Consider the following 24,155-nt stretch of genomic DNA (forward strand, 5'->3'; position numbering starts at 1 on the left):
CTTCTTCTAGTATAATTGACACTGCTTTGCATAACAGCTTGACAAAATAAATGAAATTTGCCATAATTGGAAGGAAAGAATTGATGTCAATCTCTCTATGGCGTCCTTTGTCTCTTGAACAGATTATCACAAAACAAGTGATTCCTTCAGACTGCAGAGAATCCCCCGTCTCTATAATCCATAAATGCTTGTGTTTTGCTTTCTGTAATGACACAGAATCTGATGATTTTTACTGAATCTTATGTTTATCCTTGTTGCTGTTCCAGTGCTTCCTACTTAAAATTTACTGATTCTTTTGTATAGAAACGAGTTAAAGTGGGTAACAATGCACTAAAGCAAAAAAAATACCTATAAAGAAAGCATATATAGCCCAATCTTACACACACATTTGACTGTTTGATAGATCCCTAAGTTACTTGTTCCACTCTCTCACTCTACAAAAAAAGTTACAGTCACAGCTTTTTGATTGCACCATCAGCTCAAAATGTTCACAGATATTTGCCTTGGCTTGAATGGTTCGTCCATTGCTTTGCATTGAGCTCTCTGTAAGCAATCTAGCTTAAAAGCAAGGCAGATGAGCTAATCTAAGTCCAAATTCTGGCCACCAGGAGGCCATGTAGTTGAACTTTGTCTTCTGTGCTTCCTTTCAGTTTCAGCAGCAATCAAAAGAAGCCTCGACACACCTTGAGTCCACATATCATATTCTCTCTCACTTCTGCACTCGAACTCAATAATCCCTCTCGTTTCAGTCTTCAATCCAAAATAACGATGCTGCTCTCCGCTAGCGAATAGGTGTCTCCCTGGCCATGACGGAATGTCCTTGCACACCTCCAGAACAACATCTGAAACCGCAAATATGTGTAAGTTTCTTAAGGCAGTCAACAATTTCTTATACATGAGCATTGACAACATCATCTTCATGTTATTGCAACTTACTCTTTTTCTTTTTGGTGAATGTCCCAGCAACATGCTTGCTCTTCATTTTCAAAATCACCTTCATAAGTGAGATGATTATGATGTTTATGATGTTAGTGAAATTGCTTAGGATAAAATTCAATCAAATATAAATAGTGATCTGTTGGGACTAAAGCAATAGCTACCTGGCCTGTCCTATTCATATAAACCGAGACAAGTTTCCAGTGAAGATCACCTACAGAAATGTGTAATTATGATTCATATAAACTACATAGTTCACATTCATACTCAAGAACAAATGTGTAATTATATGAAAAGGACCGGATTCGATACCTTTACGAGTTCTTTTGAGAAGTTCACTACCCTTGGCGAGAAGCTCTTGACTGCAGGCAGTAAGGAAATCCTCTGGGGCAAGTTCTCCACTATTGTTGCGGTTCGAATGGCTGCCATTGCTGCCTTTCGAACAGAATCCAACACTTGCCGTCTTCTCCGCCGGAAGGACCGCCGCAATGTTCCACACTTCCTTTAGTGCTCTTGCCTTTAAGGTTGCTGCCCCACGTAAAGCTGCAATGAAGTGAAAAAACACTCCAATATTAATCCAATGGAGCTTCATTTCAATGGAGTACAAGTTCATCCCGACACTAATATACAATAACATGATTGGTTATAGGCTTATAGGACATTTTTACCTGTAGCAGCAGCAGCAGTAAGAGTCAATATATCATCATGTGAGCGAACATTAACAGCAGAGCTCACAACCGACGCAAGATGGTCACGTTCGGCACCCATGGCTTCAGCAGCCTCCACGCATTGTGCGGCGACTAACGTAGCCGCGGATGCCACAGCCAGGTCGGTTTTGGTAGACTGTTCGTTCTTTCCCGAGGTAGAAGAAGAAGCCGCGGTGGCAGCTGCAATGGCTGCTATGGCGGAGGCAACCGCAGCGACTGAGATAGCAGCGTGCAGCTGTGCATTGTGAGCTCTGGTTTCTTCTTTCTTTTTCTCTTTTCTGTCTTTTAACCATCTCCCCACTGTCTTGGCCCCGCTGGGTGTGTTGACTCCATTACCACCACTCGTCCGACCGCCATTGAATAATGGTTGTATGGAGTTGTGGGTACGGAAATACTGCAAGAAATTTTGACCACAAACCGAATGTTTTTCAATGTCTAAAGTCTAAACCCAAAGTTGAAATTTGGGCCAAAATAAACAAGGTACAGACCTAAAGCATTATAGCCCAATAGCAGGCAATCACATGGTATAATATTATATAATTTGCAGCAGGGAAGTACTTTTTCAAAGGCCTGAAAACGAGCAGCTTTAGGTGATAAGACAAGCAAACATACATGGCTAGCTTAGAAGATCGGAAATAAAAAGGTTTTATTGGAAGAAGACAAAAGTTTTTCCCGCTCTCTATGTTCTGTTTCTTTGAAACACTAAAGCAACTCAGAGATTGGGTTTAAGAGAAAGACAAGTGATGGTGTGGTTAGCAGAAAAGAGACACAGAAAGCTGATATATTGGTCTCCCTGTCCTGTCTGTCTCCAATGTAATACCCAATTAACCATTCTTCACCACTTAAATAAAACCATTATATTTTCCTACTCTAATGCAACTAATTATCATTAACCAAGTGTAAACAAAGACCTTAACGACGTCGTCGAATTCCTCAGATGGGGAAACTGGTGGGCTATTATCATTAATCAATGGTCCACTACTGTGAGAGAGCCTGCCCGACGTTAATGGTGACACTTCCTGCAAATATAATAAACCATTTAAAAAAAAACAAATCACTAAAGTAGGCAAAAGGGTTTAAGGGAAGACACTTTTACCGATTGTGACATGATGCGTTCAAGGACGAGCTGTGAAGTAGCAGAGGAAGTGAAAGAGAACTGATTGGAAACATCAGCGGTGGCCTTATCGAGCTCCTCGGTCTCGCCATTTATGTCTTCGGGTATTGAAGTGGTGGTACAAGAGGAGTTGCTGGCTGACTTTGGAGCCGTACTAGTACCATTGACTGGATGGTGATGGTGATGATGATGATGATGAAGAGGGGCGAGGGCTTTGGACACTTCGAGAGCCGAAGCGCTCCATGACCTTGCGAGGAATTCCATTGGACCTCTTGGGCTCTCCGGCAGCTGTGTACCGGAGAGGGAAAGGTGGGAAATGTGCTCCGGTCGACGACGGGTCCTTGGACTTGCCTCTTCCATGAAGTTGAGTTGAACTAGAAATAGTACTTGAACCGAGCCTTGGTTTTGTTTCTTTAAAAGCTTTAAAGAAGAGAAAAACAGAGGACTTAAATATTTTATGGGAGGTGACGGAGGGTGTTATATATATGGATAGCAACGTTTTCGGCATGGTTTTGACTGTCCTTTTACAAATAAAAAATTCAAATTTTAAAGTTGGTTGGTTTAACTCTTCTTTTCCTCCCCTACTTTATTTTCTCTCTTTTTTTTTAATTTAATAATTAATATTACATTAGTGTAATTATGGAAGGCGAAATACGTCAAAATTGTTGTCTTCTATTGCGGAAAAAAACAATACTCAACTTGCTCCAAAACTATTAACATGATTAAACCTATAAAATCAATGAATTATGGTGAGTTGGAGCCAAAGACATACAGTGATGAACCATCCTACTGACACATGCCATTTGGGATGTCATCATTTTCATCTGCTTACTAATTTCTTTTTTAAGTAAAAATTCATATTTATAAAAGAAGCAATCATAAAATTAAAAAAAAAATTATTTTTTGTATACGGCTAGTTAATTCCAAAAAGAAGAGAGCTAGGAGGAAGTAGTTGGAAAAAATAATGGAGGGGGTGCATATGAGTGACTAAAAGCAAAGAGGCAGAGGCAAAAAGGAAAGGAATGGCAAGCCAAGGGTACAATATTGATCTTTGGATGCGTTATTGGGTTACTGTCAGTCATCATTGGTTTCAATATTAAAAAAAGTAGACTCTACCTTGTTAAGTTTCAAGTAACAAAAATGCAATCTCATCCAAGCATCTTTCTATTTTGGTTTGTGACTGTGAGTCTTCCTTATTACATGCTTAAATTTGAATTTAAAAAAAGGAAAAATAGAGGATGGATTGTTTTTAATTCTCACCAACATTAAATGGCACCGACAAAAGAAGATGCAGCAAAGCCACATAAAATAAGAGAATGTATATTCCCCACAATGCATAACATCGAGTTTTAGTTAGTGAGTGTTTTCAAAACAAGCTGGCTAATTTAATGTAGTAAATCCACACCAAATCTTGGTCAAGAAAACAACCTATGGCTATGCAGATTCAGTGCTGACACTGTTGATAGAGATAGCAGGTAAGGTAACCTCCCCTCCTTGGCTCTTGTTGGCTATGCTATGGTGTTGTTAATGTCCAAGGCCGACACACAGGGGTTTTGGGTTTTCAGATGTCCCAATGAAACGACAAAGTTCTGGCCTTTGGAACCCTGTTTTTTAGAAGAAGAAAAAAAACTATTATTACAGTTTTAGGGCACCAAAACTGACTGCTGGTGCTGGAGACACAGGGACAGAGACTAATGCTAAAATGCGCGTGCCTGGATACGTCATCATCTCTATTTTAACTTAACCCTTCTTTCATTGCTTACAAAAACAAAGGGCATACAGCATACTATTTTATTTTTTATGGTATGTTGAGACCACTGAGTTGAGTAAAGAGATGCACCCTTTATTCCCTTTGCTTCAGTTTTATCAATGATTATCAGCTTTTATTTCCACTTGGCATTCCAAATTATTACATCACACATTTTTCAACATCACTATCGTAATTAAAAATATCATGTACACTAGTTAAATTATATTTTATTTTTTTACTTAAAAATAGATAAATTAATTTTTATATATTAGATTAAAGAGTAAATTAGTCATTTTCGTTAAAATTTTATCAATTTGTACGGTTAAAATTTGACGTGATTAACAAAATAACTAAACAACGATACGTGACATGCCGCATGTACCTCATGTTGATGTACATAGACTAGTTTTTAATAGCAAAAATGAATGGAATTTTTAATAAAAGAACCAATTTACTTTTTGATCTAATATACAATAAAACGTAGTCTAATCCTTAATATAAAGGCCTCCATAATACTTTTTCCGATCCACTTTTTAATTATTCAATTAATAAAGGTTATATGCTAATTGGTAAAAAAGTTGTAGCTTCACTTGTTGAAAATCACATGGATTTATATTAAATTTAAAGTAGCAAAATAAAAAGAAACTAGAAATACATAAATGTCTACTAGGAGACTTTTATGTTGAAGGGGGATCGTAGCTGCATCTAGAGATTGCACTTATGATAAATAAAGATGATTTTTATCCCATTCTAAAGAGACAAAAATAATTAACTTACTGGAAGCTACCCATGTTCTACATATTAAAAAAAAAAAGCATCATTCTTCTGTTGGTGATAGGAACATTATTGTTAAAATGTAGGAACATTGTATTAGTTAGTGTTGATACAATTGTACAATAAAGGGAGAAGTAAAACAGGGAATGTGATAGCAATTGTGAAGGTTGATTCATTTAGTTAGGGTGAAAAGTTGGAAATTACAAATAGAAAAAGTGGAGAGAGTGTGAAGGTTACATGGTGGGAGTAAGTTTGCAGAGTGTAGGTTTTATATGCTTAGGAGTTGAATCTTTCTTCATAGTTTTTGGGTATGTATAAGTGGGGTCTCATGTGAGATTACGCTAACGTGTTGAACTTGTCATCTAATCATCATTGTTGAATGTGTGGGGTAGATGTCTTCGGTGGAATGAAGATATTTGTGATAAGACAAATTTTGTTATTCGTTTTAGTTCGATGGTATGAAACAGTTTAATCTACTTGGGATTTGTTGACCAAGAAAATTACTTTCTTAACAGAAAGCCAAAAGCTTGAAAGAGCGGATGGTTAGCCTTGAATTGGCTACCCCCATTTGCTCGGGTGGTTAAGATAGCGAGAGATGAGGTTTCTAGTGACCCTTAAAAATTGTTGGCTGGTGGAATTCATCTCTCTCCGGTGACCTTCCGACTTATCATGATCTTTCTATATGGGAGAGTTCAATTCTTAATATAATTAACACCCAATGTAGCTACTAGGTCTTAGATAAAAAATATATTTAGAGAAAAAAAAGTTGAAATTAAAAAAATATAGAAGTAATGAGAGATCAACAGTCAAATTTAACCTTGGATCATCTTTTGTCTTTTGGGACGATCAGATTCAGGGCAGTCCTGTAATGGAATTTTCTCATCTTTTGGCTTTTTGGGACGACCATTTGTTTACTTTAGGATTAAATGGAAACTATAGTTTAACTTTACATACAGTACTCACATGGTAAAAATACTAGGACGCTGGTCCTCACTTACTTTTATTTTCTTTGCCAAAGTTAATATAAGAGGTAAAAACAACATCAAAGCTTTAACACTGCAGGTAAAAGAAGGGCAAACTGAAGTACCAAACTATACCATTTACTTTAAACATCAAAGCTGTAACACTGCAGCAACCAGTAAACAATAGGTTTAAACATAAGCTCAACTGTAGCAACAGAAACCCAATGCCACTGTCAAAGCTTGAAAAAGCTTCTTGTTCAATATTCCTGTGCACCTGATTTGGGCATTAATAGTTAATACTAACTTCCATCAAGGTTTCACAACGCCTAAGCTGTTCCACTTGGATGTCAGAAAAAAGGGAACTATTACATGAAATAAAAAACAATTCATTTAACCCATAAGCAATAAGTTTTTTCACTGTTCCAAAAGCAAATAATGAGAGTATGAGAGAGAGATAACATACTATTTATGGCTAGTGTGTAATTACTATTTTTGCATGAGGTGGTGATACTTACCCAGTAGATAATAGTAACCATTGTAGATTTTGAACTTCATTCGTCCACTGCTGCATTAAGCAGAGCAATGCTTTGTCCACTCCAAATAGTCCCAACAGTGGGGGCTTTCCCTGTTATTTAGCCAGATAATAGGCTGAAATAAACAACCACTGAGTGCAAATGATAGACAAATGAGTAAAGCACAGTACCACCTTAAGGTTACAACACAAACAAAAAAAATATAACTATGAGGTATGGTGTGTTGTTGCTCACCTCATCCCTTAATCATTTGGTTGGTGGTTCGATTCCTGCTAATGAGACTAGAGGTCATTTCATGTACATCTGTTTACCTCTTTGGAGAGCACCCATGGCGAGGGAAATAATCACTATTACCGACAGTAAATACCTTAGCTACAACCAAAAAGACAGATAAAATATTCAGATATAGAATTCAATACCTTAAGGTACCCAAGACAATGGTAGTTCTTTTCCCGTTTCATAAAACCATTTCTCATTCTCTAGATTCAAGCTTTAAAATGTTCAGCTTCCAACGAACAATCTATAATTTAATAAAAACAAAAAAGAGCAAATAGATTGAAAGCAAATTACAGCAATAGAAGGAAAGATGCCAAATTGAAAGTATCATAAATGGTTATATGTTAAATGCCAAGTACATACATGCTAAGATTCACACTTACTGATGTAAAAGAAAAAAAATTCCGTTCAACAATTTAACTGTTTCCTGCATCTTTTTACCTCACAATTTTCACAGTGTTAATAGATAGCAAACAATACTACATAAAAGGAACATATGTTAATTGACTACAATCCAGAGTCAAACAGAACATTTATTAAATACAGAAAATATAGAACAACATTTCTATTATGCAAAAGAAAAAACAATTGAGTCACTGCATTAGGCACACATATTTGTGAAGGAACAATAAGAGTAAGTGAATCTGAATGTGAGAGAAGTATAAGGACTAAAGCTCTCGTAAAAATGCCTACATGATGAAAGCCTAAGCCCTACCAACATGAACATCCTATGTTCCCACAGGGGAAAGATATCAGATGAGCTAATCATTTATTAGATTGTAAACCACTGCCACCATAATACTGCTTCGTAGTCTCACGTGAGAATTCTGCAAATGTCATCCCATCCTTCAATCGTGCTGAAAGTGGTGGAACTATTTTTTGAATTTCCTGAGTTAGTGCATTTTGGTCTTGATCAGCAAAGTAATGTTCCTCAGCTTGTTCCAAATGATGAACGCTTGGGTTGTAATGTTCCATGGGGTAATCTGAGATCGAGAAAGTTTTACTCCAAGCAGGCTGCAAAAACACAACGAAAGTTTCTCTGCTTAAATTTTCGAACCTTGCTGGTCTACGCACACAGTGAAGGGTAGACCGTAGCTTTCCTTTGGATAAGATATCTGCTGATTCACCAACCTGAACAATGAAGCTTTCAGGAGAGGCCTTCACCATGAAGACTTTATTCTTGTTAGGGTGAAAAACCTGCAAGTATGAATGCCCACTTGGTGAAGCACATTCTTGATCGCTAGAATTGGAAAATTCACTTTTTGCTGTAGTTCGGTGTGAGGACAGGAGAAACATGGGATCAGTCAAAAGAGTGAAGATACCATAGTCATAATGCCACTGTTGCCATAGGTTGGGATGAATTTCACATAACCTAACTTCATTACCAATTGTGTCCAAATTAGCACCTTTCATTAAATTCTCCTTGCTTCTTGCATGATTATTAGGATTTCTTTTACTCGATCCCTTCTTTGGACCAGCTTCTCTAAGAACAAGGCTATCAACCATTGAATGATAATGTATAAGTCGTCCTTTTGCTGCACATGATTCCAATAAGCTTTGCTCAAGCTCATTGCCTCCAATGGCCCTATCACATATTCGAGCAAGACAGAGCCCTATTTCCATCATGCACAATCCTAGTGCCTTGAACATATTCTCAAGATTATCAAATACATCATCCTCAAAATCACCGATACTACCCATAGTTTCATTTTCCAAATTCAAAAGGCTACCTACTCCGTCGCTTGGTTTACTTTCAATGGCTTCCATACCTTGAGCATATTTGAGCTGCATCGCGAAAGAGGAGACATTCCTATCTGGGTTTTTCAATGGAACATCACTCCCCAAGTTGTGGTCCTAAACATAGCTTAAACAAAGAAACAAGAATAATGAATAACAACAAACAATTTTTTTTAGAAAAAAGATTGAAGGTAAAAACAAAACATATACAACTGAGCTACCTTTTTCTTTTCTTTCCATATAAAAGAAGAAAGGTGTTAATAAACTTCTACTTTGAAATTAAAAATGAAAAATTGTTGCATATAATTAAAAACTTCAAATCCAATAAGATAACACTTTTAGCAAAGACACGAAAATAAATACTTGATGCTATCCTAATTGTAAGGTATGGGCTTGAAGTTCACATTGAAAGTATGAGATTTCACGGTGGGTCTATACGGCAGTCGCCTCTCCTACACTCACTAATAACTAGCTTTTGCTTATGATTCTACTAAGGTTCGTGTCAATAATATGATTTTTTTCCCCTTTTTGAAGCTAGGAGAGGTTGAATACGGGGAGAATTTAAAACTTAAAAGTCTTAAGTCTAGAACTCTGTCAAAAATAAGAACGTAAAGAGTAAAATTGAAGCTAATTATGGCTATGTATAGGACAGCGAATAAACTTTTTGTTGAAATTACTCTGAGAATACGTTTGCGATCATCGGGGCTAAGAAGAGCCAGCTTGCGAGCAAGAGGGAGGAGCTTTCGTCGGAGAAGCGAAGCGTCGGGAACGTTTGTAATAGCGAAGAGGCCAGGGCCCGTCGGCCCCAGGTTTTCCATTATCATTCTCTCTTGATAATGGGAACACGATGCGGAAGAAGATGATAGAAGCAAGAGATCCGAGTACGGAATTTCGTAGAGCTGCAAAATTTCGCATCCTTCTTCCATCTTTCCCTATTCACTGTGTCCCCGCGAGCCGCCACTTAAATGTTGATTCCTCGTTTTAAAACGAAAGCTCCAAGCGACAAATGTAAAGGGCAAAAGTTATCGGGGTGTACATGTAAGATCACCAGGGTCTAGATCCACCCCCCAAATCCTATTTATTTTCCAAATCTAGTATTTCTTTTGTATCCTAATACGACTGCGTTCGGTTGGTCGAAAATTTTAAATTATATGTGAAAATTCGTATTAAATCAAATCTTAAATTTTTATACTAATTTTGGGTATTGAAGTTTTTCTTTTTATACTTTATTTTTTACAAAACAAGCATTGTTTTATAGTTTTTAAAATAAATTTTTGAATTTTTTTAATAACTAGTAGAAAGTAATTAATAATACATCACGAAAAATTAAAACTAATTATAAATTAAATAAAAGTACATTTACTTCCATTCGAACAATTACTATATTGTAGCTTACAAATCAAAATCATAATTCAAATCCAATTTCTCATTTAAATAATACAAAAAAATCATTCCAAAAATAGTATAAATTCATATTATTTTATGATAAATATCAAATTTGTAACACACTCACCCAATCCGATGATTTAATCTGAGCTCCGAAATGTCACAGTTGTTGTCGGAGCAACTATAGTTGAAAACACTAGAAATAAAACCATTAAAATCATTGTAAAACAAATAGATTTATCAAGTTTCAATTAAACTTACGAGTACTTAGTTACTAATTTGAATATGAAATAGAGCTAAATTGTACAATTTTAAAACTTTGTAATAGGTACCGATGCCCTTGAAAGGTACCGGTTTTATTTCAAACTTCGATGTTCATAAAATTGATTTTAAATATTTTTTAATATTTATATCTTAATTAATTTAGAGAAATAATTATGACATAAATATGTTGTTATCATTTTCATTATGGTAACTTTTGCTTTGACCCACAATAATTTTTTATTTGGTACGTGATGCTTTGCAGTTGAATTGTAAATTTTTGTCAATATAAAGTTGATGAATAATTTTTATATTTAAAAGTACAATAAAAATGAAAGTTACGCTACAGGTGACTTTTACCCGCAAGTTTCACACCTTAGAAAAATCAAAGGGAGTCGCATTGGGTGTGAAATTTGGGGTAAAGTTGCCTATATCATCTGCAACTCTCTTTGTCGCTAAAATTTTTATATCATTCCGATAATCATGTTAACGAGGTCTTAATTTGTTAGTTAAAAGGAAAGTCTTAGATAGGCAGGTATTTGAGTTTGAATTTCACCTTATCCAATTGCCACGTGTAAAATTTATTTGATTTTTTTACGGATGATAAGCATAGGTTTCGATTTTTTGTTTCCTTTTCCAGGGTGACCAAGGGGCTCAGTTATAGACAATTTCCGCTTTCCAGCAATTGCATATTGCAACCATTAGAGGGGTTATGCAAAAGATCCAAATCCGCATCAGGAATCCACCAGCTGTCTTCGAGTAAGAAGACATCCTAATTTTACAACTTTTGAAACTAGGGAAAGGGAAAGGGGCAGGGCAACGTCAATTATGTACAAGTGGCATCACTGACGAAGCATTAGTTTTTCCAAGCTTAGACTTGGGTCTCCTTGAAGCTCTTAGCCAACCAGATTGCAGTTTCCCTGGGAGACACTTTCTCTGGTCCAAATGGCTTCAACAAAACCCCAAGTTCGTCATACCTTTGTTGTTTTAAGAGCCTTGCACTGAATTCAAGCAGCCCTTCCAATGCCTCTGCACGCTGCTGGTACGACGAAGTGTCGAACCGCCGTTGCCGTGACTCAGAAGATGAATGGATTGATACTGCAGCACGGTTATGCTCAGAGCCGCCTTCACTCCCATCTTGTGCAACTCCAAGGCTTTGATCGCTGACATTCGATGTGGCGACAGCTTTTTCCAAAATCTGAACCGTACACTTGTCCTTTGTTATAGAACGGTCAGCACTGTCAATCGATGAAGAAGAAGAAGCGCACTTGGAGGTTTGACGAATGGGTAAAACCGGGTCGTTAGAAGAAGCTAAAGGGAACTCTGCAATCTTGTCAATTCGTGGGGCGTTGACAGAGACATCTGGGGAGTTCGTGGTGGGAAGTGAACCGACATTGGCTCCATAGGGGGTCACAATGGCTGCAGTCCTTGATGGCAATGGAAGAGATACTCTGCGAGATGAGTAGGATGATTTGCTTGATGGCGTTTGTGATACTGGAACCTGCACATATTAACAGGCTAAGTACAAATGCGCCCAGATTTCATTGAAAGATGATCGTTCTCGGTTCACATAAATATTGCATATCTAACATAAGAAAATGACCAGGATTTTCAACTTATAAATGTTCATGATTTCTCTGTTTCGAAAAACTCAAGAAATTAGGCTAGAGTAGTATTCAAGGATTAATCACAGAAGTAAAAAAGCAGAGGTCAGCTGTCATCAAATTAGGCTAGAGTAGGCCTCATAATTTGGTGAAAGGGAAAGCTTTCTACATGGTGTTTATAGTAGAGACGGCCAACACTGTAAAGTTATAGCTTTATCAAGCTAGCCTTACTAATCAAGGGATCAGACCAAAACATTTTAGAGAGCATGAAAACAACAATTACTGAAGTATGAAAGTCTTAATCTCAAATCTCAATTACTTGGAAATTTAAGAATAGGGAACTTGAGAGATGATATATACATGTCACCCCCAAAGCACCAAAGAAATTAAGATCATTTAACTCTGATATAGATAAATATGTAACTTACCAAATCATGTTTTTGACCAGTTTTGGATATCTTCGATGGTATTATATGCTTCCTTGGAGTGACGGACACTGCTGGAGTCAACCTTGGGGTCTTAGCAACAGCGGAAAACTTTGTGGCTGTTGACTTGTCAGCTGTAATATCTTCATTGTCAATACCAACAGAAAATTCTGTGAACTTTTCAAACAAATAACTTGGGATTTCCTGCACTCTTCGAATACCGCTTAAGGAGTCTTGTTCGGTTTCAGATACACTAGGGTTCAAGGCCCTGTCGTTGCTGAATGACCGCCTTCTGCCTATGTCACTAAAACGCATACTATCGTTCTCCACAAATTTAGTTTTCTTCATGAAGCTGGAATCGGACCACCGAGTTGGGAAGTTGTCGCACCTAGGGCTACTTGATTTCAGATGAATTTTGAGGACATACGGCTGAAGATGTGGGTGAGTGAGCAACTCTGAAGCCTGAAGGCATTTCCATTCATGAGGTGCTTTAGTTTATAGACAAAAAGTAGTTGAAGGGTTTAAGCTTGCAACAACTATATTCGAATCTAGAAAGCTAATGCACCGAAAAAGATGTTTTGACATATATAAAATGTTACATGCATTTATTTCCGTTTTTCCAAAATTTGAACGAACTTATATCTCAACTTTGAGGCCACAAGTTCAAAGTTTTAAGAGAATTGCTAAATCACCAACTTCTTGAAAGCTAATATCTGTCAGCCTGATCTAATTATTGATAACTTGATCCACTACCAAAAGTAAAATACTAGTAATAAGTCCAAGTACTGCTTTTCATCTCCTTTTTCTGATACATGTTATTTCTCTTGTCGATATCTCCTGTGTTTGCGTCTGTAAAGGCAGTATAGGATAAACGAGAAGGGAAAAGAAACATACACTTGGCCTAAATTCTGGATTCTTCCGTAGCATGCTTTTTATGAGTCCGCGACTGAAGCACAGGAAAATAATTAGAGAAAACAATGATAACAATAAAGGCAGAATGTCATTCATGCAGTGAAAAAAGACTTGCTTTGATTTAAATCTTTAGTTAACCCCTTGTCCCATGTTCAAACCTTTGACAACCCCTTGATAAAAGGAAAAAGAGAAAAACAAAGAGCATAAAATATTAAAAAAAAGTGACATTGTATTTAGAATGCAACATTAATATCGTATAAGAAAGAGGATAGGAGACTCACAATGCACTGGAGTACATGGTTGGTAAAGGAGCCACCATAGACTTATTTATTTTGTTAATGAGAGCCCGGATATCCTTATAAGAAGACATAAATAGAAGTTAGCTGTATGTGTTAAAAAAGGCAAAAGAATGGAAGACCATTAAAGGGATATGCAACATCCATGAACATGACATCATTCCTCATCTTACAGGTAGCATATGGACATTTATCTTCCAATATGATTCTATTATCTGACACTATAATTAGCAATCCAACTTAACACTAGGATGTCAAGATCAGGTCCTAATTTATGACGAGTGTAAAGTGATGATCTATGTTACAGTGAATCCACCTTCAACATATGTGAAAACAGATGCCGACTAGGCTAGGATAACGATCCTTCAGACAATCTTCAATCTAAGACACAGGTTGCAAGTCAGTCCAAAACTAGGGTAATAATCTTTTCCACCAATTAAATTTGATTAAGTGATGATCTATGTTACAGTGAATCCCCTACAACATATGTGGAAACAGATGCCGACTAGGCTAGGATAACGATCCTTCAGACAATCTTCAATCTAAGACACAGATTGCAAGTCAGTCCAAAACTAGCGTAATAATCTTTCCTACCAATTAAATTTGCTTAAGTGATGATCTATGTTACAGTGAATCCACCTTCAACATATGTGGAAACAGATGCCGACTAGGCTAGGATAACGATCCTTCAGACAATCTTCAATCTAAGACACAGATTGCAAGTCAGTCCAAAACTAGGGTAATAATCTTTTCCACCAATTAAATTTGCTTACTTTTAAAACTCCATTCAGCCTAAGTTCTTAATGGGAATTTTCATGTTGTCGAACCATAAGCACTTTAATTAGGGATGAGAAAGAGAACAGGAAAACAAAACAGGGACATGTTAGAAACTGAATCACCAGCATTCAAATGGACAATACTTTCAAACATCATAGTACTCAATAACAAGATGCTTATTTTTTGAGTCCTAAAAAGCAATTGAATAGAAGTTTTGTGATGATCGGTTCATTTTCCAGATTGCTAAAAGAATGTGATTTTTTTCCGTACCAACAAAATTTTGATTACGTCAAGAAGTGGCAAAAAGTAAAGGTCTTTGTCAAAGGCAGTTATAAAAACTTACAAAAGCTTTAAATGCAGGCTTGTGAGCTGTCATTTCGTACAGGCAGCATCCTGGAAACATGTATTACATTAGATATATTCTGAATAGAGACAGTGAGAGGGGAAGAGAACAGCAATGAAACTCAGATTTTACTAAAACTTTAGTAGTTTTTCTTTTCGACTATTGGAACCCACCCATTGTTTGAAAAGTCAAAAAGGGTGGGCACCGAAAGTAGAAAGTAAAAAGTAAAATTGGTTGGCAAGTTGGGTTAAAAGTTGGCATGGGATAATTGCAATTTTGGTCCCTAATTGTATAGGGACATTGCAAGTTGATCCTTGAACCTCAACTATAAATAGGCCTAACCATTTCTTACTTTCTTCATCCCACACTTGCCATTCTCTACTTAAGGCAATTGTTCTCTCTCCCTATTTGTAAACTTTCACTTGTATTTTTGGAGTGAAATATATTTGGTAGTGCCCAAGGACGTAGGCAAAATTTGCTGAACCTCGTTAAAATTCTAGTGTTCTTTATTTTTGTTCTGCATATTTTGCAAGTGTCATTGTAGTGATTTATTGTGCTATTAAATTACGATAGAGGGATATTCTGGCTAGGAAAGATCTGGTATGTAAGCGATCCTCGTGATCCACCTCTCTTTCCTGGGAATTGAACTTAGTGTGATTTTTCAGTACAATAATTTTACTCTTTCACACGCTTCCGCGCAACAATTGGTACCAGAGCCAGGTTCGTACTTGGGGAATACGACCGTTTACGGTACTATTCACGTATACAGCACTATTCACGTATACGGCACTATTCACGTATATGGTACTGTTCACGTATACAGTAGTTGGGATTGAGGAGAAAAATGGCAGCAGCATCGTCATCAGCAAGGACTACTGTGACAAATGCAAAATTGAAGTAAAGAAATTTGACGGTACCAATAATTTGGTATGTGGCAGTGTGAGATCCTGGATGTCTTATGTCAGCAAGAGCTGGATATAGCCCTAGAAGAAAAACCTGACAAGATGGATGACAAGGAGTGGGCCAAGATCAATAGACAAGCGTGTGGTACAATCCGCCTATGTTTGGCCAAAGAGCAGAAGTACTCCGTCATGAGGGAGACATCAGCGAAGAAGCTGTGGGATACATTGGAAGAAAAGTTTCTAACGAAAAGTCTTGAAAATAGGCTTTATATGAAAAAGAAACTTTTTCGGTTCACGTATGCACCCGGTATGTCGATGAATGACCATGTGAACTCATTCAATAAAATTTTAGCAGACTTGCTAAATTTGGATGAGAAATTTGAAGATGAAGACAAGGCATTATTGTTGTTGAATTCCCTTCCTGATGAATATGATCATCTTACCACCACATTGCTTCGTGGGAAAGATTCAATCACATTTGATGCAGTCTGTAGTGCGTTGTATAGATCTGAGACTCGAAAGAAAGATAAAAGAGATCACAGAGATACAACTGCAGAAGTCTTAACAGTAAGAGGTCGTTCACACAGCAGCAAACCTGGTAGAAGGGGTAAGTCCAAAGGGAGACCCGCCAAAGATGAATGTGCCTTTTGTCGTGAGAAAGGGCATTGGAAAAAGAATTGTCCTAAGTTACAAAAGGGCAAGTCTATTTCTAATGCATGTGTAGCGGAGCATGATGAGGAGTCAGACTTTAGCTTGGTTGGCATGGCAATGGCATGTCAAACGGATGAGTGGATATTGGATTCGGGATGTACTTACCATATGTGTCCTAATAAGGACTGGTTTTCTAGTCTTGAAGAACTAGAAGGTGGAGTTGTTTTTATGGGCAATGATAGTGCCTGTAAGACAATGGGTGTAGGTACAATCAAATTGAAGAACCATGACGGCTCAATCCAAGTTCTGACAGATGTTCGCTATGTACCCAGCTTGAAGAAAAATCTCATCTCATTAGGGGCCCTAGAATCTAAAGGGCTCACAATCACTTTGAGAGATGGATTACTAAAGGTAGTAGCTGGGGTATTGACGGTGATGAAAGGCACTAGAAGAAATAACTTGTACTATTTAAATGGAAGTACAGTTATTGGATCAACATCAACAGCTTCTGCGAAAGATGCAGATTCAGAGGCTACCAGGTTATGGCATAGGCGATTGGGACATGCTGGTGAAAAAGCTTTGCAGACTTTGGCGAAGCAAGGCTTGTTGAAAGGTGCAAATTCTTGCAAATTGGAATTCTGTGAACATTGTGTTCTGGGCAAGCAGACGAGGGTAAAATTTGGTTCAGCAATTCACAATACGAAAGGAATTCTGGACTATGTTCACAGTGATGTGTGGGGACCTACCAAAGTGGCTTCTTTGGGAGGTATGCACTATTTGTCACTTTTCTTGATGATTATTCAAGAAAAGTATAGGTGTATCTAATGAAAAGAAAAAATGAAGTTTGGATGCATTTCTGAAGTGGAAGAAGATGGTGGAGACTCAGACAGGTCGAAAGGTCAAACGACTTCGATCAGATAATGGTACTAAGTACAAAAATGATCCATTTCTACAAGTATGTCAAGATGAGGGCATTATGCGACACTTCACTGTTCGAGATACACCACAGTAGAATGGGGTGGCAGAACGCATGAATCGGACTATACTGGAGAAAGTTCGATGTATGTTGTCCAATGCTGGATTGGGCAAGGAATTTTGGGCTGAGGCAGTTACATATGCGTGCCATCTAATTAACCGATTGCCATCAGCTGCAATAAATGGAAAAACTCCTATGGAGATGTGGACTGGTAAACCTGCTACTGATTATGATTCTTTACATGTTTTTGGTTCCACTGCATATTATCATGTAAAAGAATCTAAGTTAGACCCAAGAGCAAAGAAAGCATTATTCATGGGTATAACTAGTGGTGTAAAAGGATACCGTCTCTGGTGTCCTGATACAAGGAAGATTGTTTTCAGTAGAGATGTAACTTTTGATGAATCAACCATGATGAAGAACGAGGATTCACAAAAGGATGACAAAACCAGTAGTACTTTGCAGCAGGTGGAGTTTGAAAAGGTTAATGATGATCCAGCTAATATTGAAAGAACAAATGATGAAGAAGTTTCGACCCAAGAACTTCTACAGCAACAAGATTCAATTGCATATAGGAGGCCAAGAAGAGAGATTCGTAAGCCTGCTCGCTTTGACGATATGGTGGCCTATGCACTTCCAATTGCAGATGATGATGTTCCTTCCACTTACACAGAAGCAATAAGTAACTCTGATGGTGTAAAATGGAAGCAAGCTATGAATGAAGAAATGCAGTCTCTTCATAAAAATAGGACTTGGGAGTTGGTGAGACTGCCCAAGGGAAAGAAGGCAATTGGATGCAAATGGGTATATGCAAAGAAGGAAGGATTTCCTGGTAAAAATGAAATTCGATACAAGGCTAGATTGGTAGCAAAGGGTTACGCTCAGAAAGAAGGAATAGACTACAATGAAGTGTTTTCTCCAGTTGTGAAGCATTCGTCTATTCGAATTTTGCTAGCCTTGGTTGCGCAATACGATCTTGAACTAGTTCAGCTTGATGTGAAGACAGCATTTTTACACGGTGATGTGGAAGAGGAAATCTATATGACTCAGCCTGATGGATTCAATGTTGCTGATAAAGAAAATTGGGTTTGCAAACTGACAAAGTCGCTTTATGAATTGAAACAATCTCCGAGGCAGTGGTACAAGCGATTTGATCAGTTCATGAAAGGGCAAAGGTACACAAGAAGTAAATTTGATCATTGCGTATATTTTCAGAAGCTACAAGAAGGAACTTTCATATACTTACTCTTATATGTTGATGATATGCTAATAGCATCTAAGAGCAAAGTTGAGATTGAGAGATTGAAGACTCAACTCAATCTCGAGTTTGAGATGAAAGATCTAGGTGAAGCTAAAAAGATTCTTGGCATGGAAATATGTAGAGATAGAGCTCATGGCAGAGTTAGCTTGTCTCAGAAGCAGTATTTGAAGAAAGTACTACAGCAGTTTGGCATGAACGAGCAGACCAAACCTGTAAGTACCCCGTTGGCTTCTCATTTCAAGCTTTCTGCACAACTATCTCCTTCGACGAATACAGAACGAGAATACATGTTGCAAGTTCCGTATTCTAATGCAGTGGGTAGCTTGATGTATGCAATGGTGTGTACAAGACCCGACATTTCAGAGGCAGTTAGTATAGTGAGCAGGTATATGCATAATCCTGGAAAAGGACATTGGCAAGCTGTGAAATGGATTCTACGGTATATTCAAAAGACCGTGGATGTTGGATTACTGTTCAAGCAGGATAATACACTTGGTAAAGGTGTTATTGGGTACGTTGATTCTGACTATGCCGGTGATTTGGACAAGCGAAGATCAACTACCGGTTATGTGTTTACACTTGCTGGAGGACCAATAAGTTGGAAGTCTACACTACAGTCTACAGTTGCATTGTCAACCACAGAAGCCGAGTACATGGCTGTAACAGAGGCTGTAAAGGAGGCTATTTGGTTACAAGGTATGGCTAAAACCTTGGGGTTGGTTCAGGAGCATATTAACGTGTATTGTGATAGTCAAAGTGCTATTCATTTAGCAAAGAATCAAGTCTATCATGCACGTACAAAACATATCGACGTACGATTCCATTTTGTGCGGGAAATTATTGAAGAGGGGAAAATTTGTCTTCAGAAGATCAAGACTGCAAATAATCCCGCAGATATGATGACCAAGGTGGTAACAGCAACCAAGTTCGAACATTGTTTGAACTTGATTAATATCCTGCAAGTTTAACAGTTGAAGAAGGCACTATCAAGTATTGTTGTCAAAGGCAGAAAGAATTGTGTGAAGATAAGATTATCCTAATCAAATCTTCAAGGTGGAGATTATTGGAACCCACCCATTGTTTGAAAAGTCAAAAAGGGTGGGCACCGAAAGTAGAAAGTAAAATTGGTTGGCAAGTTGGGTTAAAAGTTGGCATGGGATAATTGCAATTTTGGTCCCTAATTGTATAGGGACATTGCAAGTTGATCCTTGAACCTCAACTATAAATAGGCCTAACCATTTCTTACTTTCTTCATCCCACACTTGCCATTCTCTACTTAAGGCAATTGTTCTCTCTCCCTATTTGTAAACTTTCACTTGTATTTTTGGAGTGAAATATATTTGGTAGTGCCCGAGGACGTAGGCAAAATTTGCTGAACCTCGTTAAAATTCTAGTGTTCTTTATTTTTGTTCTGCATATTTTGCAAGTGTCATTGTAGTGATTTATTGTGCTATTAAATTACGATAGAGGGATATTCTGGCTAGGAAAGATCTGGTATGTAAGCGATCCTCGTGATCCACCTCTCTTTCCTGGGAATTGAACTTAGTGTGATTTTTCAGTACAATAATTTTACTCTTTCACACGCTTCCGCGCAACATCGACCAAAATAAAATTTTAATAGTTGCAAGCTACCTAAAGACCAAATATCTGACTTAGAACCATATGGTATGTCAGCAAGTAGCTCGGGGCACATATAACTAGGAGTTCCCACAACCTGTATGTAGAGCAAAAAACTATAGTATTAAAATAAAGCAAAAGTTAAAACTGCAAAAAACTCCTACGATCTCTCTGATACTCACAGATGAAGCAAGATCGTCGGAAGTCAACATTTTAGCAAGACCAAAATCACCTGCATAGGTGAACGTCTTAGAAACACGCTATGTTTAAAACACAGAGCGCGAGACAGAGTCACAAAGGTGAGAGTGGCACATGGTAAACAAAGTAAATCACAAAAATTAGGCATTAAGAACAATTACCTAGACGTATGTCTTGATTTTTTGTCAAAAATATATTTGAACACTGAAACAAATGATCTTTTGTCAAAAAAATATATATACATTGAAGCAAAATTATAGTTTTGAATGCCTTAAGAACAAATTTGCATGCATTAAACTGACCAAACTTCACAAAAAGAGATCACCAACCTTGACATCACGATGAAGAATATGGTTGACATGCAAGTAATCAAGTGCCATTAGGAGTTGAACCAGCCACGTGCAGAGTCTCTGTGTATAATTTATGAAGTGGAAAAACAGAAGTACGATTTAAAGTGTTACAGATAGCCAAGTCCTTGCAAAGTAGGCCGAGAGTTTAACTACCTCCTCAGAGAACTGCACGCCATTGGCTCTTTTTATAGCTTCAGCCCTGCAACGTGCAGTTGAAACATGGAGAAGTGAGATGAAAGAGCAAATAAATAATGCCCAAGGCAATTGTTATTTGCAAAACAATTTAAAAATACCAATCAGATAGCAATCATAACTCACATATCTCCTCCTTCACAGTATCCTATGATTATGCAAACATAGCAGCCCTGCAAAATAAAATAAGAAACAACATTCAGTGGAAATATTAGTTATTAATGCATATAGTAAACTGTAAAGATTATAGAGCTTTAACAGAGGAAACAAAACATGAAAACTATGAAACAAAGAAGCATGAGGCAGAATAAAAAGAAAAAAGTACTTACTCTCTCTACCCAAGAATCTTTGTATTCCACAATAAACGGACATTTTACCCTAGAAATCAGGTCCATCTGCATCGTAGGAACCAAAAGAGCAATTTAACACACTGTTTGAACACTGGAACATAACTTCGCGTATAAAAGATGCCAACCGTGGAGAAATTTTTAAAAAGCAGGGGAACAAGAACATCATTTAATATGCAAATAATGAAGTATCTACTTATTCATAACCAGCCATACTAGATCTAAACAACTTGCAGATGTTTTTAATCACAACATTACCTATGAGTCAAGTAAATCTTTCATTTCAAAACTTTCTCAGAATTTTGATGATATCTCCAAATAAATCAACCAACTTTTAATAAAGACAAGCGAGATGTAAATCGCGTCACATTGTTGTAAGACGAATGCAAGCAGGACAATAAAAGAACTCACCTCTTGATGGGCAGATCTACGGACCCTATCAGTCTGGCGAGCAAGGCGTATTTTTTTCAAGACATACCTAGAACGAAAAGAAGAATGCAAGCAAATATCAACTAACACAATACGACAATGATGATAATATCAAAACAAAGGAATGTAACTAATATAGTGCAATCCTATACATACAAAAAGTGCATGGACACACATAAGCGAGCTGTGAAATTTGAACAACAGAGTGAAATAGAAATTGCAAGTAAACTTACTTCTTCTTTTCATGTTTATGCCTCACAAGAAGAGCAGAACCAAAAGACCCTTTCCCAATCTGCTCTAGAATTTCATATTGCTCCATATTGAAGGATTTGCCCCGCTTTTGCTTCCAAGTCAAAGGGCTTTCAACCTTACTTCAACAAGTATATTAGTTTCCAATATTTCTGCAATGTAACACTAACATTAAAACAAGAGAATCAAAAAATTGAATCCTCAGAGAAAAAAAGATGAGAACTGAACGCAGAGCTGACTACTCTCATAAATCAGTTATAAACTAACTTACTGCGGAAAAGCAATATACATACTTCAAAAAAAAATCCACAAAATGAACAAACAAACAAACCAGTACCGCTCTAAATACGCCAATAAATTTCCGTTTTCGTTGAGATGAAGATAATTGGTTAAGACTCGATTCGTCCTTTAAACCGGAAAGTTGAAGTAAACATTTTCATAATCATTTCTACAAATCCTGAGCCAAAATTAATATTCAAGAAACGTTTTAAAATCATGTTACGTGCAGGCCTAGGTAAAATCCAAAACAAACGGACAAACAAACAAAACCACTACGTCTATGTGTACGCCAATAATTTGTTGTTTTCGTTGAAAAAGTAAAAAAAAAAGAAAAAAAAGAAAAAAACTAGATAATTAATTGGCTAAGACTCGAGTCGAACGTTAAACCGGATAGTTGAAGTTAACATTTTCATTTCTACAAATCCTAGGCCAAAATTAATATATTCAAGAAACATTTTAAAATCATTTAAGCAACTCTTAACTAGAGGCCTACGTAAAACGAGTCGCTCTCCTCTAGTCTGTTTCTTTAAAACAACTAAAAGTAAGAAGCTAAAAAAGTAATAATAATAATAATAATAAAAGACGAAGAGGTTAAAGAAGCAGTTTCTTCTATCTATTGTTTCATTGAAGCAAAAGAAGCAGTTTACCTTGTGCGAAGAAGAAGAAGAAGAAGAAGAAGAAGAAGAAGAGGCGGCTGAAAGAGAACAAGCGGGATCTTTTCGAACACCTTTGAAACTAAATAATTAAAGAAATAGATTCTTCATTTCGCTAAAACTTAAACAAAATGTCTAAATCAGTTTTTGAATTTACTGATATCATGGAAATTGAATTTCAAAAACACGTGAAAGATTCTCACCTTATTTAGAGCAGCAGTAATCTTTTATTATTTTTATCATTAATGAGTTTGGGAGAAAGATAAGGAGGAAACTGAGAGAGCGGCAAATGAGCGAAACTTGTGTAGAGAAGGCAAGTATTTGAAATTCAAAATATACTTGAAAAGGAACCAAAGGAGGTACACGGGTTTCGGATTCTCTACGACGCCGAACCGGGATTTGTTGGTATCCTCAGCCTACGGTTAGTTTATGATTATTGTTGTCAAAAAACGACAGCGTTTTAAAAGGTTTCGCGGAAGGCAGTTTGACGGTGAGATTGATTTGACTGGCTACCTTACAAAGATTGCATTTGGACTCCTCCAGATTCCAATTGGCCCTTTAACCTTATTTATTTATTTATTTATTTATTTTAAAAACTAATACTGAAACTTAAATTATATATAAATCAGGAAAAAAAAAACATAAAAAAATAATAATACCAATACCAAAGATTCTCACTCTCTTAAACCTCCCAACTAAATCATTTATCTATTTTATTGTAATTTAAGTTATTTAATTAAAAATATAAATTATAATAATTTTTTAAAAGTATTTAGTAATTTTATAATTGAGTAGACATTGATATTAATTTAATCAAAGCTTAAATAATAATATTATTATTATTTACAAATTAATATTGTTTTTATATCATTAATAAAAATCTGGTGTCGGCTTTAAAAGCCCGAACCAAAGAGTTGAAGGCCCCAAGTTGATATGGTAGGCCCAATAAGGTAATTGAAGTCAATTAGATTGATATGCTTGAAAATGAGTTCCCAACCTTTAAATTGGTTGAAAGTAAATGCCTATTGGTACCAACTACCAAATCTTCCAGCTCAGGTGAGACCCAGAAAAAAACCATTCAGGGAAACCATAACAATTTTGCTAAATTCAAGGTTTTATTGGTTCTTCTTAGGACAGTCAGTGCCACCATTTCTTTAAACTTTATGTGTTGTATTTGTTGTTGTTATCGGACAGGTAGTTGTATCTTGGGCTAGGTGTATAGAAAAAACTGTAAATTAGAATCAACCTATTTAAGTAT

The 24,155-nt window shown here is 36.8% G+C and overlaps 3 protein-coding genes across 31 annotated transcripts; all 3 read right to left on the reverse strand.

The window, feature by feature from the left end:
* Positions 1 to 331: 331 nt before the first annotated feature.
* On the reverse strand, positions 332 to 3,275 carry LOC107931397 (VAN3-binding protein). Its single transcript, XM_016863278.2, has 7 exons — positions 2,740 to 3,275; positions 2,555 to 2,662; positions 1,605 to 2,037; positions 1,249 to 1,479; positions 1,101 to 1,150; positions 937 to 994; positions 332 to 842 (listed from the first exon to the last, which is right to left on the reverse strand). Exons 1-7 carry the CDS (start codon positions 3,115 to 3,117, stop codon positions 580 to 582), a joined length of 1,521 nt encoding a protein of 506 aa, XP_016718767.1. The 5' UTR covers positions 3,118 to 3,275; the 3' UTR covers positions 332 to 579.
* A 2,970-nt stretch (positions 3,276 to 6,245) lies between these two features.
* On the reverse strand, positions 6,246 to 9,838 carry LOC107921053 (uncharacterized). 18 transcript variants are annotated; one of them, XR_005905956.1, is made up of 5 exons: positions 9,467 to 9,833; positions 8,184 to 8,906; positions 7,011 to 8,066; positions 6,759 to 6,907; positions 6,246 to 6,517 (listed from the first exon to the last, which is right to left on the reverse strand). XR_005905956.1 is itself a non-coding variant. In XM_041082371.1 (2 exons), the coding sequence occupies exons 1-2, from the start codon at positions 9,713 to 9,715 to the stop codon at positions 7,818 to 7,820; spliced, it is 1,338 nt and encodes a 445-aa protein (XP_040938305.1). In that variant the 5' UTR covers positions 9,716 to 9,834; the 3' UTR covers positions 6,246 to 7,817. The 18 variants fall into 18 exon arrangements, 1 of the variants encoding a protein (XP_040938305.1); XR_005905953.1 differs by having other exon boundaries at positions 6,246 to 6,868; positions 7,011 to 7,089; positions 7,196 to 8,906; positions 9,467 to 9,834; XR_005905952.1 differs by having other exon boundaries at positions 6,246 to 6,891; positions 7,011 to 7,089; positions 7,196 to 8,906; positions 9,467 to 9,834.
* Positions 9,839 to 11,111: 1,273 nt separating this feature from the next.
* LOC107931443 (serine/threonine-protein kinase Nek2) lies at positions 11,112 to 23,316 on the reverse strand. 12 transcript variants are annotated; one of them, XM_041082374.1, is made up of 17 exons: positions 23,101 to 23,293; positions 22,892 to 22,979; positions 22,303 to 22,422; positions 21,950 to 22,117; positions 21,699 to 21,765; positions 21,270 to 21,335; positions 21,067 to 21,113; positions 20,902 to 20,947; positions 20,728 to 20,808; positions 20,560 to 20,602; positions 20,383 to 20,432; positions 20,216 to 20,297; positions 14,794 to 14,843; positions 13,659 to 13,732; positions 13,360 to 13,411; positions 12,469 to 12,927; positions 11,112 to 11,937 (listed from the first exon to the last, which is right to left on the reverse strand). In XM_041082374.1, exons 4-17 carry the CDS (start codon positions 22,033 to 22,035, stop codon positions 11,308 to 11,310), a joined length of 1,833 nt encoding a protein of 610 aa, XP_040938308.1. In that variant the 5' UTR covers positions 22,036 to 22,117; positions 22,303 to 22,422; positions 22,892 to 22,979; positions 23,101 to 23,293; the 3' UTR covers positions 11,112 to 11,307. The 12 variants fall into 12 exon arrangements, with proteins under 12 accessions (XP_040938308.1, XP_040938306.1, XP_016718817.2 ...); XM_041082372.1 differs by having other exon boundaries at positions 22,892 to 23,012; XM_016863328.2 differs by having other exon boundaries at positions 22,892 to 23,018.
* Between the last annotated feature and the right edge of the window lie 839 nt (positions 23,317 to 24,155).

This window comes from Gossypium hirsutum, chromosome A12, assembly GCF_007990345.1.
Source record: "Gossypium hirsutum isolate 1008001.06 chromosome A12, Gossypium_hirsutum_v2.1, whole genome shotgun sequence".
NCBI lineage: Eukaryota > Viridiplantae > Streptophyta > Magnoliopsida > Malvales > Malvaceae > Gossypium > Gossypium hirsutum.